This window comes from Delphinus delphis, chromosome 3 (genome assembly GCF_949987515.2).
Source record: "Delphinus delphis chromosome 3, mDelDel1.2, whole genome shotgun sequence".
Classification (NCBI taxonomy): Eukaryota; Metazoa; Chordata; class Mammalia; order Artiodactyla; family Delphinidae; genus Delphinus; species Delphinus delphis.
In genome coordinates this window covers 158,735,457-158,749,584 of record NC_082685.1, presented here as the reverse complement: position 1 = coordinate 158,749,584, position 14,128 = coordinate 158,735,457, and the positions used below count along the sequence as shown (strand labels likewise).

The 14,128-nt window shown below is 43.0% G+C and overlaps 1 protein-coding gene across 1 annotated transcript in view; it reads right to left on the bottom strand.

Annotated features, from left to right (window-relative positions):
• The window catches only part of MYO10 (myosin X), a 219,594-nt gene that overhangs the window by 66,811 nt on the left and 138,655 nt on the right, over positions 1-14,128 (bottom strand). Inside the window, exons 12-19 of the mRNA XM_060009646.1 lie at positions 13,923-14,069; positions 12,761-12,861; positions 12,583-12,649; positions 11,750-11,842; positions 11,264-11,332; positions 10,241-10,323; positions 8,066-8,174; positions 5,633-5,713 (exon numbers count right to left, since the gene is read on the bottom strand). Coding sequence (XP_059865629.1) covers positions 5,633-5,713; positions 8,066-8,174; positions 10,241-10,323; positions 11,264-11,332; positions 11,750-11,842; positions 12,583-12,649; positions 12,761-12,861; positions 13,923-14,069 — 750 coding nt within the window. The remainder of the gene's footprint in view (positions 1-5,632; positions 5,714-8,065; positions 8,175-10,240; positions 10,324-11,263; positions 11,333-11,749; positions 11,843-12,582; positions 12,650-12,760; positions 12,862-13,922; positions 14,070-14,128) is intronic.

Below are 14,128 nucleotides of genomic sequence, written 5' to 3'. Positions count from 1 at the left end.
AACCGACCATATTTCATCAATTCTTAACGCAAATATGTTCCCCTCTCAAATTGCCTGAATGTGTCTGTGACTTGCTTACCATCATGCTGTAATTCCATACACGGATGTGCATGGATTTCATCACAGCTTTTCATTGTCTTTGAAAATCACAGGCACTATTGGAAGTACTTGCACTGAGTCCAGCTGTCCTTTAAATGTAGTCTAAATACTCCTCTCTAGAGTCATCAGTGACACAGAAAGTTATTTTATCTGCAGAAAGGCCTGGAAACAGGGTGACAAGGTGTAACTGTGTTATCAGTGAAGCAAAGATTTGTGGTGGACGAATGACCTCCACTTCATTCTTGCAAATGAAAAAGCAAGCGTCTGGAGATAAGACAGCATCATGCCCTGGTTAACTAGGGAGAGCTTCTGCTTCCACAGTGATGTATAAATAATGGTGCCCTTTACCACCATGGGAGTCTTCGATTCAATACAGTAATAGATGTTTGGACTGAATGATGTACAATTCCAGAAAGTTCAATCAAAATGCTAAAATCCAGTGTTTAACCTTCTAGGTTAAACCCTTGTTATCTGGCAGATTTGCACATCCAGACCTCCTGGCCCAATCATGGCAGGGAACACATTCCCTAGGGGGACCCCACTTAGAGATCTGAGTGCTTGAGCATGAAGCCCCCAGCCCAACCCAAAGTGTTTGTGAATGAGTCTCCAGTGCTGTGCTTGGCTGTCCCAAAAGGGCTCCAAACCCTGGAGGTTTGGTGGGGGTCCGGGGGGCGCCATGTCTGAGAAGGGGGTCAGCTGGGAGAGGGAGAGATAACACATTAACATAAAGACTGGATCACAGTAAGGACATCACTCTAATACTGACCTAGTGGTGTATCCCTAGGGTAACTTCCAACTATACAAATCGAAGATGATCCAAAAACAATTAAACAGACCAAAATGGAATGCATAGCAGTAAGGATTCAAGATAGTGCGTTAAGTCTTCATCTTTGGCAAAGTCAAGTACTCACACACCATGAGCAACTCCATGGTGTCCTTTTATGAGCAATTTGATTCAACGTTTACTGAGCACATATGACAGTCTGGATGCTGGCTGAGCTACACAGCAGGGCACAAAGATGGCAGAGGCAGGCCCTGCAAAGTTGTACTTGGTCAAGGTCTTCCGTATTGTGGAGTACCTTATTCAGAAAACAGCACTGAGGTAGAGACACCAAAGCCTAAACAGAAACGTAAAGGGTCATTGGAATAAAGTTTCTGTAAGGCTCAAGAGAAATAAGATGAATGAAATGAGAGAAAAAGATCTAGGAAGAATAAAATAGGACAAAAATAATTCAAGGTAGGAAATATGCTACAGTATCATCAGAATTACTTAAAGAAATGTTTGGCCTCTGTTTAAAAAAAAAAAAAAAAAAACTAGGGAAAAAAATGGCGGGCAGCACCTGGATCACACAAAATGAGTCCCCAGGATTAAATGTGCTCGATTCGTGAAGCCATTAATCAAATCACGATGCCCCTGGAAACAAAAGGCTCGTGTTTCCGTAATGCCAGCACAGCGTCCTCACTTCATGTGTGGTCCTGAGCGTTGTGTAAAAGAGGGACCTAGTCTGGTGTCAGCAGTGGCCCCATGAAAGAGACGGACACAGGTCAGCAGGAGTCATTTAACAGGAAAGCACTGGCCTCCTCTGAAGTCTCTTTAAGACGACTTCGGTGTGACATGCTTCACAGTCCTCACGTCTCGGGGCCTGGAGACAGTGCTTTAAGACAAGACGCCCACAGCCAGGCCAGTCCTGTGTCTCCAGCTTCATTCTCCTGCTCGATGTTCCATTTTCCGGCAAATACCACTGCAGTCCGGCGCACAGACTGCACGGCTTCCCTCCTAGGAGGCCTGGTCTCCGGTCTCCCCTCGGCACGGACACCCCTCTTCCTCACTCTTCCCCTAGATGAACCTGACCCCCTGCAGCCACCTCTGCTAGAAGCCTTCCCCCAGCAGCTCCCAGGGTCAGGGCCACTCAGGGCACCCATATCCTGCCTTTTTGGAGAAGACCTCACAGAATCTTTGAGGATGCACTGATGCTGGGTCAAAGCTCAAAGATGACCCTGCAGGGTCAAGGATGCTTCCCCCTAGAACCCAAGAGCTTCTCACATCCAACCCACAGAAGAGAGAGGAGAGCCAGCCAGGCACGCTGCACACGACAGCCCTGCTCTGCCCCTGCAGCAAGTGGGCCCGGCCTCGCACTCGGGGCCGGGAAGCGCAGACAACCAGTTCTCACGCCCCGACGGCTCTGCTGATACTTATCCGTCTGTCCCCTTCTTTCATTCTGTCCTGCAGCTCCTCAGGGGTTTTCTGAGGAATGTTAATAACAGACTTCTCCGACTAGAAGTTATTTGCACCAGGCAGGGAGAGAAGGCAGAGATCACGGGACACCCTTGGGGAGAGATTCTCAGGAGGCAAAGCAGGTTTTCTTCGATATAGAAACCTCCTGGGGTTGGTTTGGGCACTTCTGGCCAGAAACACTACTGTCTAAAGCAAACCACAGCAAAAAAAAGCTATGAGGCCACGTCACCCACCAAAAACCGTCTGATGGAGAATCTTGCCCTTTGTAAACTGGAAGTTCTAAGCCGAGGGGAGGACTGTATCCTTCAGTGCCATCTGAGGCAAAGAATTGGCTGCAGGCCGGCCCCTACCAAGAGGTATGCCTTTATTTTCTTCATAACTTAGCGCCAGGAGGACTTCTCAGCAACGTTAGTGAAGTGTCTTCTTCGCAACGCTCAAGATTAGCTGCAAATCGTTCACAAAAAGAAAAAAGTCCACATACTATAACAATTGAATTGACATAACTGTTCCAGCATGTCAGTTATGTTCTCCCCGCTTACACCAGCTTTTCAAAGCAAAACATAAAAATCCCAAATAATGAAAACCCATAATATTCCCACAAAAGGATTTCTAGATGCTTGGGGCCCAAGTGCCCATCCTGAGTCTCACACACTTGCCAAGGAGAGGAGGCAGCCTGTACCACAGGCCTGGGGCCCAGGGGGCCGTGTGCACACACTCGCCAGGCCACCACGGGAGCCTTGGATGTGCTGCACAGGCTCCTAAAAGCACCGAGCCGCTACTCCGCTTTTTCTAAGGCCCCAGTTCTCCAGGCCACAGGCTTTACAGCCATTGTTCTTATGCCTTTTGGGTCACAGAATTGCCAAAAGAAACGTCTAGAAGCTGCCCAGATCCGTGATCTACATGCCTGAATGATGCACAAAACACCTCCATAGACGTACATCTGGATACATCCTCTCAAGCCCCCGTGATGAACATCTGACCTGACGAGGGCATGAGGTGAAGACTGGAAACACACATTCCCCATCTCTGGGTAAAGGCAAGCAAGATTTTCCCTCTGAGATTTCTAGAAGCATCTATCTTTGGACAAAAGAAATGTCGTAAGAAACTCTAAATGAGGGTTGTTTATATATATTTCATATATCATCACCAGTAACACTCCAATATTTGCAATGGAACTAAATGAATGCTAAGTGAGTTGTAATTTACTATTTCTATAGTCTAATCAGCCCCTTCGCACTTAATACCACACCTACATCTTAGGCCTCAGACAAGTCAGTTCTCATGTCTGACTTGCTGGGTGCCTTGAAAATGGCACCAAGACGTTTTTCAAAGTCTTCTTCAGCCCATCTGCTGGCAGGTTATTAATCAGTGGCTGCCACGGGTCAGGAGGTGAAAAGGGCTGTGAGCCAACAGAAATGGAACCAGAGCCGGGCTTGGGTCATTTTTTAAAATGCAAACACCAAAGCAATTAGGCACAACCAAGTCCCAGCAAGGAAAAATAAACATCAAAAAGAGGCAATTTCTTCAACATTCTGGCTGTTGATGTGTTTTCCAGCAGGCCTAGTTTCAAAAGTGGTTACGATTTAAAGGAAAAACTAAGTCCGTGCCATCCAAGAGAGAAAACAAAAACGGGGAGGACTGAGCTTTTAAAATTCAAATTTCTATCCTTATAAATAAGCACCGGCAGGTCCCCTCCATTTCTCTGAATCTAAGGTGCCAGTGGCTGTAAAACTGCACAATTGCTGCACCACTAAGAAGAGAGAAGAGGGTTCCCACTTAAACTGTGGTTCGCCAAGAAGCTGCAAGGTGCATCTCAATACCCAAGACCTTAAATTGGGGGGAAACATGCATCTTTAAGTGATGGTGTTATTACCCCTGTTGTAAAAGGAAGAAACACTGGCAGAGGTCACACAGCTCCTGTGAACGTAGACCCCAAACGCAAAGCCCATTTATATCATCTTGTAGATCCTGCCCACTGGGGTTTTATAAAGCACAGCAGGTGGATATAAGCCAGCTGACGTGGTACATGGTTATGGTTTAACTATTAATTTCCAACATCATGTCAACACAAGCTATATATGGTTACCTTAGTTGCTGTTTTTCTGTGATAACCTAAAACATTTTACTATAAATTTGAGAAATGGAAAGATGAGTTACTATGTCAACTACCAGAACCGATGCACACTAAGTCATCACAGATCTACAGAACCCCAGTCCCAGCTACATTACGCCACACAAACGCCAAACTCTCCCCATCACACCTCAGAGTAAGGTAACAAACCAAACGGATTATTCTCCCCTCATTGAGTTTTGCCTTTCTAGAAGACAGAATTCAACACTGTGGTTCTTATAAAAAACCCCTTAAACTCTAAGTGAGGAATCGCTGTAATATTAAGTCAGAGGTAACTGGTAAACAAAATAAAAATAAGATTTAGCGTCAGCAAAGTTATTGACAGCGGCATTATGGAACCTAACAGTCTCATGGGAAACAGTTCAGGTCAGATTCCTTATCTTAATCCTTATGAGGATAGCATCTAGTTCTTCCACATGAGAGGCCCTTGACATTATTATTTTGCTGGGGGATTTCCTTTCTTCACAGGGGTAACTAAGAGCAGATGTTTGCCAAATCGAAATAATTTCAGTGTTTTAACAGCACTTCACGGCAAGTTGCCCATTTAGCCTTAGACTCAACAGCTGCATTCACCTAATACTAAATCTTTTTTGTTCAGATAGAGTCTCTGTATAAAACTCACATTGTTTCTGATTGGGATATGGCATTAAAAAGCTAAAACCAACAGCCTAGACACAAAAACTTCCTCCGACGACAGGAGTCTTCTAGTTAGTTACAACCAACGAGTCAAAGTCCTTAAAATCCATCATTACTACTTAGAATACAGACACTCTGTCATGTTTAACAATAAAGCAAAAGAAAATAAAATGAAAAAGAGCTCTACCACAACAAAAAACACACCAATCATTTCTTCCAAAAGAGGTATATCCCATTCTGGAGCTTGCCCAAGAACTTCAAACCAATGCTTAAAATAAAAATGCGAAGGCTTCACGATGTTTTCTTTTAAACCAGATTTCTCTAAAGCATAATGGCATCATTCAAAAGCAGACAAATAGGCCCAAAAGACAAAGGGATTTTTTTTCCAGTGAATGTTATGTTATTATAATGTCATATACATTTCCAACCATCTATAATGAAAGGACTTTGGAGAAACCAAATCTCTGAGTCACCACACCAGGAGGCGGTGTCCTTAAATAAGACAGTGTCAGTCTGGTTGTAAATCTTACCTTCTGCATGTTTGGCTTGATACAGCGAACAAAGAAAGGATTAGAGGAGCTTAGCGTTGCCATTAAGGAATGCAGGGAGTCCTATTAGAAAGGAAAAAGTATATGTTGATTTAGTCTCTTATTATGTCTTTAAATTTCTCAGCACCCTAGGCACTCATCAGGAACAAGAAAAAGAAAACAATATAAATCTGAGGAGTAATAGCATTTTCATTTTTAATCATGTCATTCTCATAAAACAATGGTAATAGAATTGTCATAGAAGTTATTTTACATATGCAAAACTCACTTATGACTTCCTTGACATAGTATCATTAAAAAAAAAAAAAGAAAAAAATCTGTTCTGTTAACCGGCAAAAAAACCACCCTGGGATATTTCAATGTTTATATAGAAAACCTGAGAAGTATCCACTCTTCACTGAAGTTGTTCCTCTTAATTAATTATTTCCATCAAAATGACAGCTTATACCAGTACCTCACTGGTCTCTGAGCTAAAATCTCTCATTCTTCCTTCAAATCACCAGGCAGATCAATCTTCTGTAATACTACTGTCTTTTCTTTAAGTGTTTTTTAATTGTGAAGATTTTTTAACATTTACCAAAGCAGACAGAGCATGTGATGGGTACCCATCATCAGCTTCGGCCGCCGGCTCATCTCACCTCATCTCATCCCTGTCCCCGTACACATCACGCCCACTTCTAGTAGAGAAGCAAATCCCAGACACTGTGTTATTTCATTCCTCAATATTTCACTGTGTATTATCAAAAGCTAAAAACTTTAAAACATACAGAGGTAACCCTAATATCATTCCTGAAAAGATTTAACACAAATTCCTTAATATCAATGTGAAAAGGTGCAACTAGCTCGTTTCATTTTAAAATACTCAACTGTCTCGAATTTCATAATTTTTAAATAGCATATTCTTTGAAATCAGAATGCAAATAAGGTCCCTGTAGTAGTGTAGTTGGTTGCTATATCTATTCAGTCTATTTTAATCCGTTGGTTCTCCCTCCGTCTCCATCTGTCTCTTTCTTTCTTCTTAGAATTTTACTGTTGAAGAAACTGGGTTGTCTACTACATTGATTAGTTACTTCTGTGCTCAGAAAGCTTTAGGATTTCTCACAGATGACAGAATGTCCTGGAATTCATGGCCCTTCATACTCTGGTATGGTACCCATTTAACTTCCTACAAGGTGTCCCATCCTCTGGGAACAGGTCTCACATTCCTGACTCAGGAGTCTGCCTCTTGCCTTTGTCTCTGCCTGGAAGCCCTGCCCACTCTCTTCCATTTCCTTGATTCCTAGTCCAATTTAAGTCCCAAACATCCACAAAGCCTTCCAAGACAACTCCAGGCAACAATGACCTAGAAAAAGACAATGTAACAACGCCGCTGGATGATTCAGAGCCTAGCGTTTACAGTCAGACCGACCCAGGTTCAATTCAAATCCTAGCTTCGGTCCTCAGAGGGACTGAGCAAGCCTCCCTTCTCTAAACCTCAGCTTCCTCATCTATAAAGTGGGGACAGTAATACATACTTCTAAGAATATGGGAGAAGTGAACAAGGTAGCATATATAAAGTGATTAGCCCAATGTCTGGAACATAGAGGGTGTATAATAAACGGCAGCTATCATTATTATTGTATCCTGTAAGGGTCACACCTGCCCAGCACTGTCAGCCGTGGTGCCGTGGGTCCAGCTCACCCCAACCATGCTGTAAACAGACCTTAACACAGAACTCGCCCACCGCCTCGAAAGCATCCAACTTTGATTAACTAAATGGAAGAGAGCCTCCCAGAGGGCAAATTTAATAAAGGTCTGTTGACTGACATGCCTCCAGCTCCCCCTCATGCTAAGATTTAGGGGTAAAGCAGAACAATTAAGTTAGAGAAATGGTCTTCATGTTATCTGCCTCTAAACTACCTAAAAGGCTTACATACTTAAAATGCACGTAAGAATGTTTCTTATTTTCCCTGAATTCTAGACATCTCGACAAGGTAACTGACACTGATCTTGTTTAACCACGCACTTGGTTATTCTTCCTAGTTATGATACTGTAAACATACCTGGGAAAAAGAAAAACAATCCAGACACAGGAAGAAAGATACTTTATATGCACATGAGCCTTTAAATACAAATCAGAGTGATCCCAAATGACCAAACAGTCCTTCTTATGAAGACTTACTATTTCGTAAGCTTAGAATAAGTGGCTATTTATTTTCGACAAAAAAAAAAAAATCTACATTTTTTTTTTTTTCATCTGGCTCAGAAAAAAAGAAAAGTATATTTTCTTCCTAGAGCCCTGACTGGTTTAAAAGGATGATAGAAAAAATAATAATAATAAACACTTTCACAGACCTCACAGATACCCATTTCCTATTTTCAATTCTTAAAATCACAATAAAGATGGATCCATCCAGGCCAGCAGCGTAGACTAACCTTGAATTGCGAGCTGACCGTGGGCCGCCGATGTTTGCTTCCACATTTCAAGGTATCCTGGTTCGTGCGGCTTGAAACGTGTTCAAAGAGGTCGTAGATGAAGTCGAATCTGTGTGAGCGGAGAGCAGGAGGGCCGTGAGGGGTGCACACCCAGTTATGAGGTGCTGGATTACCGTAATCACAATGCATTTCCCCACTGAAAATAACACACCAAGGCCTGGAAGAGCTAAGACAGTGTCCAAAGATTTCACACCAACCACTCCCAAAGAGCTTTAGGCACTGAAAACAGACGTGGCCGCTTCGGAGCACCAGCGTCTTGCAGAAGAGAAGGGGATTGGGATGAAGATGACTCAGGGCGACAAGCCACGTAGGACCGCTGAGCTCTGCAGAGCTCCTGCAGCCTCCACGCCCTGTGGAAGGGAGGGGTTTGTCTCCTGCACCGCAGAGTGACGAAGATGCGACCAGGTAACGGGTGGAAAGATGCTAACTCTGGAGTGAGCCCACCCCTCCCCCCCGCCGCCACTTTCTAGTTGTGTGACTTAGACACGACGCTTGCCTCTCTCTAGGCCTGTTTTTTTCATCTGGAAAATGGGCACATCCTAAGTGCTGAAGTTTGTTGTTATTATTATTTAAAAGTTCTGTAAAATCTACTGCCACTACTGAGAGAGTAAAAGGCTTCTCAGAAGCCTTTTTTTTATCTTCCTTGCACGGAAGATGCTCTGGGCTATAAAACCGGGGTGGGGTGTGTATGTGTGGGGGGTGCCTTCGCGGGGACCAGGAATGAGGCGGTCGGGCAACCACGCCCCTCAGGGGGACAACGCCAGCACTTCCCTCATCACTTCTCTTCTGCTTGACCCTTTCTCACTTGCATCCCAGGGTGATGTTTCATTCTCGCTCTTTGAACTTCTCTGTGCTTTGAGTGCTTTGGAGTTTTACTCATTAAAACGTCACAGATGCCAAAGGCAAAAGAGAGCAGGTGCAGCAAATAGGCCAAGCCCCTCCTTCTACAGAGAGAAACCTGGGGCTGAAACAACGTTCTCCACCCCACTTCCACAACCACTTGACGTCATGACAGCGGCAACCAGTGAAAGGCCATCTCGCGGGTCTCCAGGCCTGTGCTCTTTTTCACAACAAAATGTTCCAGGTAACCTCAAGACACTGCTTTTATTTAAATGCGTCACTTTAAATCTGCTTTGAGAGATAGGTAACCTGCTATGGTATTTTTAAAACGTCGCCATTTTTACAGGCCTGAAAACTTATCTAAAAATAGAAATAGCCGACAAGGTTGTAATTAGGGAATCCTCATAAAAGAGGGTTAAAACAAGTTGAAAGATCAAACACTTCCACCCTGAGCTTCTAAGCTGACACTTTAGAGGGGTTCCCTTCACCCCAATTCTAAGTGACAGGGTGGTCACCTAATACTTTCATTTCTAAAAGTATTCCAGCTTTTTAGTAATTGTGCTTTCCCTCCTTAGATATTAAATATGTGTGTTAGAGACTCACACTGGATCTGATACAGGTAGTGACAACTTTAAGGCAAGCGTTGTTTTCCTCCTTTCTCTCTCACACAGGCTCCTAAAAATAGGAAGGCTCCTGGTTTCATACATACAAATAGCTAAACTAATCACTAGAACTTTCAGCATGTTTTCCTTAACTACCGGTTTAATGATGTGAATTTACAAGTCATGAATGAATAAACGAATGTGTAATTAATCTATCATTTTAGCTGAATAATACTTGTTTATTTCTCTCGATACCCCTTACACTAATGAGAGACATAGGGTCCTACACACCCGAGGCTGAAGTCAATTTAACGCACAGCTCTAAGCTTGCTATGAAGACAGTAGGTCATACCGGTTAAAATCTTAGGTCCCTGGGCCAAGCAGACCAGATCAAATCTAGTTGAGGGATCTCGGGCAAGTCACTTAATCACTGTAAGTCTTAATTTCCTCACCTGCATAACATGATAGATTTACTATTCCAATGCTGCCTCATTAAATGGTAGTCACTACCACTAGTACCATTTTCTATCTCTCGGATCACTTTCTTGATGAAATACTGCCCGGGGAAGAAGATGATAAACCAATTGCCCACACATTAATTTTTTCTGTATTCGTGAATTAAAAGCATCCGCACAAACATCAGTCTGACATCTCGGGGAGAAGACTGACGCACCGGCTTTCCCTCAGCAAGTTGAGAAGATCATCCCTGAAGGTATCTCTGTTCTTCTCCAAGATGCCCCGCACGTCATACTGCACCTGGTTTTCCACAATAAACAAGAGAAGGCGGAACTGATCAAAAGAATCACTTCGGGTCATAAGCATCCCCTTTAAAAGCTGGGTCCACGACAAGATGCTAGCTCAATATATTTATGATTGGCTTCTGAAATTGCTATTCCCTAAATACCAAATGGGCAAGTATCAGCAAGGATCTTGATTAAGAAGTTACCTCTCCAAGGGTGTGGAGAAAAGGGAATCCTCCTACACTAAGCTGATGCAGCCACTATACAAAACAGTACGGAGGTTCCTCAAAAAACTAACAAGAGAGTTGCCATGTGATCCAGCAATCCCACTCCCGGGCACACATCCGGACAAAACTCTAGTTCAAAAGATACACGCACCCGCTATGTTCACAGCAGCACTATTTACGATAGCCAAGACACGCAAGCAAACTAGACATTCATTGACAGAGGAATGGATAAAGAAGATGTGGTACATGTATACAATGGAATACTACTCAACTATTTGTAGTAAAAGAATGAAATAATGCCATTTGCAGCAACATGGATGGACCTAGAGATTATCATACTAAGTGAGGTCACAAAGAGAAAGACAAATACCATATGATATCACTTATATGTGGAATCTAAAATATGAGACAAATGAACTTATCTACGAAACAGAAACAGACTCACAGACTTAGAGAACAGACTTGTGGTTGCCAAGGGGGAGGGGGGAGGGGGGAGGGGGAGAGGGTTGCATTGGAAGTTTGGGATTAGCAGATGCGAACTATTATATATAGAATGAATAAACAAGGTCCTACTGTATAGCACAGAGAAATATATTCAATATCCTGTGATAAACCATAATGGAAAAAGAACATAATAACTGAATCACTTTGCTGTACAGCAGAAATTAACACAAATTGTAAATCAATTATCCATCAATAAAATAAATTAAAAAAAAAAAAGGGAGTTACCTCTCCAGCATAGTGTTTCACTCCAAAGTTGTTGACTGCAACTCTGGGCTTCACGTAAAAGTGGTTATTCTAAAAAAAAACAAAACAAATAGAAACGCCTCATTTCACTCACTGATTTCCTGACAGTATAACTATAACTGACAGTGAAAACAATTGCAAACCCCACGACCTATCAGAGGTTTAGGACACATCGTGTGATGCCCTTCATCAAAACCAGGCAATTCTGGTCTGTGTCATTACATTAGGTTAAAAATGTTAAATTTTATACACTAGCTAAACATGGGCATATTCTGACAAGCAGCCTACAATCTGTGCCTTTGGCTTATTTCCATTTAGTTAGAGCAGAGAAAAGCTTTCGTTTGAGGAAAAAAAAATCACTGTGGGAGGCACAGTAGGGTCAACAGCACCGAAATCTGTCACGTGTCCCATCTTAATCCACAGATGTGCTATTCAGACACAAGGAGGAACTGGCAGGTTTGGACATACAGCATGCTGAGTGTGTAACTTCTCCAATAAGGTGCCGTCTGTGGCTTGAGGAAAATGGCTTTCTTCATTGATAAGGGCTAGGAGACCAAGTTTCTAGAAGAGGGGAAAAAAGGTTAAAGATGAATTAGAAGGTTTTGGCTCTGTTTATTTTTACAGCTCCTTTCCTCTCTACTCTCTATCAAGTAAGTGGTCAAAAGGGCATAATAGGGCTTCCCTGGTGGCGCAGTGGTTGAGAGTCCGCCTGCCGATGCAGGGGACGTGGGTTCGTGCCCCGGTCCGGGAAGATCCCACATGCCGTGGAGCGGCTGGGCCTGTGAGCCATGGCCGCTGAGCCTGTGCTCCGCAACGGGAGAGGCCACAGCAGTGAGAGGCCCGCGTACCGCAAAAAAAAAAAAAAAAAAAAAAAAAAAAAAAAAAAGGGCATAATAACTTCTCAGATTGAAAAATTCAGAAAGACACACTATTAAGAAATCTAGTTCATTCCACACTAAAAAAACGGAACCCCCTGCAATTTGGTGGACAAAACTTTTACAACTGGCCAATCCACTATCGGAACTGCAAAGTTTTTGATGACGACTTAAAATCTATGGGAAGCCAATCTGCACACTGTTGATTCTTAAAATATTGACTTCAACGAGACAATGGGTTTGAAGCAGCCAAGTATTTAAATGCAACCTTGCACATTTACATGTATGTTTCCAAACGGTCCACTGTGCTCTAAACATTCACATCTTTGATGTGCGTGTTAGTACAAGCTGTTTTGTTCCCATAAATATGAATCAGCCCAGCTGGACACCCTTGGGACTGTTACCAATTCTTCAACAGTGTGTTACCTTCTCAATCAAGTCCAGGCATTCTCCATTGTCTATCCAGTCAATGTCTTCCCACACTAAGCCTTCTCTGTGCAAAGATTAAAAAGGGCCAGGTTGTAGTCAAATATAGCTTCAAAACTATCCAATGGAGGGGCTCATTTTCTTAAAAAATTTGAAATGGAATTTGATGAGTGCTTACCTGCTATATTCCAGCTGTTCTAAAGAAAAGATATGCTTGTTGAAATACTCCTGAAGCTTCTCATTTGCATAGTTTATATTGAACTGCTCAAAGTGATTCACCTAAGGGAGGAAACCATTCAACAAGTGTCTTTAGAGCCCTGACTATTACATAAAAAGGCCAAACAAGGCACGATGGAGAAAGGTATGGAGGTTCCTTAAAAAACTAAAAATAGAGCTACCATACGATCCTGCAGTCCCACTCCTGTGCATATATCCAGAGAAGCCCATAATTCAAAAAGATACATGCACCCCAATGTTCACTGCAGCACTATGTATAATAGCCAGGACATGGAAGCAACCTAGGCGTCCATCAACAGAGGACTGGATAAAGAAGACGTGGTACATATATACAACAGAATATTACTCAGCCAGAAAAAAAAAATGAAATAATGCCATCTGCAGCCACATGAATGGACCTAGAGATTGTCATACTGAGTGAAGTAAGTCAAAGACAAATACCATATGATATCACTTATATGTGGAATCTAAAAAAAATGGTACAAATGAACTTATCTACAAAACAGAAATAGTCATAGATGTAGAAAACAATCTTATGGTAACCATGGGGGAAAGGGGGGGAAGGATAAATTGGGAGATTGGGATTGACATGTACACACTACTATATATAAAACAGATAACTAGTAAGGACCTACTGTAGAGCACAGGGAACATCACTCAACACTCTGTAATGACCTATATGGGAAAAGAATCTAAAAAAGAGTGGATAGATGTGTATGTATAACTGATTCACTATGCTGTACAGCAGAAACTAACACAACATTGTAAATCGATTATACTCCAATAAAACATTTTTTTAAAAAGGCAAAAAAAGGGCTTCCCTGGTAGCGCAGTGGTTGGGAGTCCGCCTGCCGTTGCAGGGGACACGGGTTCGTGCCCTGGTCCAGGAAGATCCCACGTGCCGCGGAGCGGCTGGTCCCGTGAGCCATGGCCGCTGAGCCTGCGTGTCCGGAGCCTGTGCTCCGCAATGGGAGAGGCTGCAACAGTGAGAGGCCCACGTACCGCAAAAAAAAAAAAAAAAAAAAAAAAAAATCTGCAGAGAAACATATCAATGTTTGTTTCAAGAGGCTTGCTTAAGATCATCCCACTCGCTGGAAGCATACCTCAAAGTTTTCAAATCCAAAGATGTCAAGGATGCCGACAGATTTGAAGTCATCTTTGCCTTTGATCCTGCCGTTGATCTTCTTGATCACCCACTCGAAGCAGCGTGCGTAAAGCGCCATGGCCAAGGAGTCCCTGCTGTCTGCTGCCTGTGGGGGAGGAGACAGGGCCACGGTGCCCAGATGACCCCGGGCAGCCCAGACAGGCA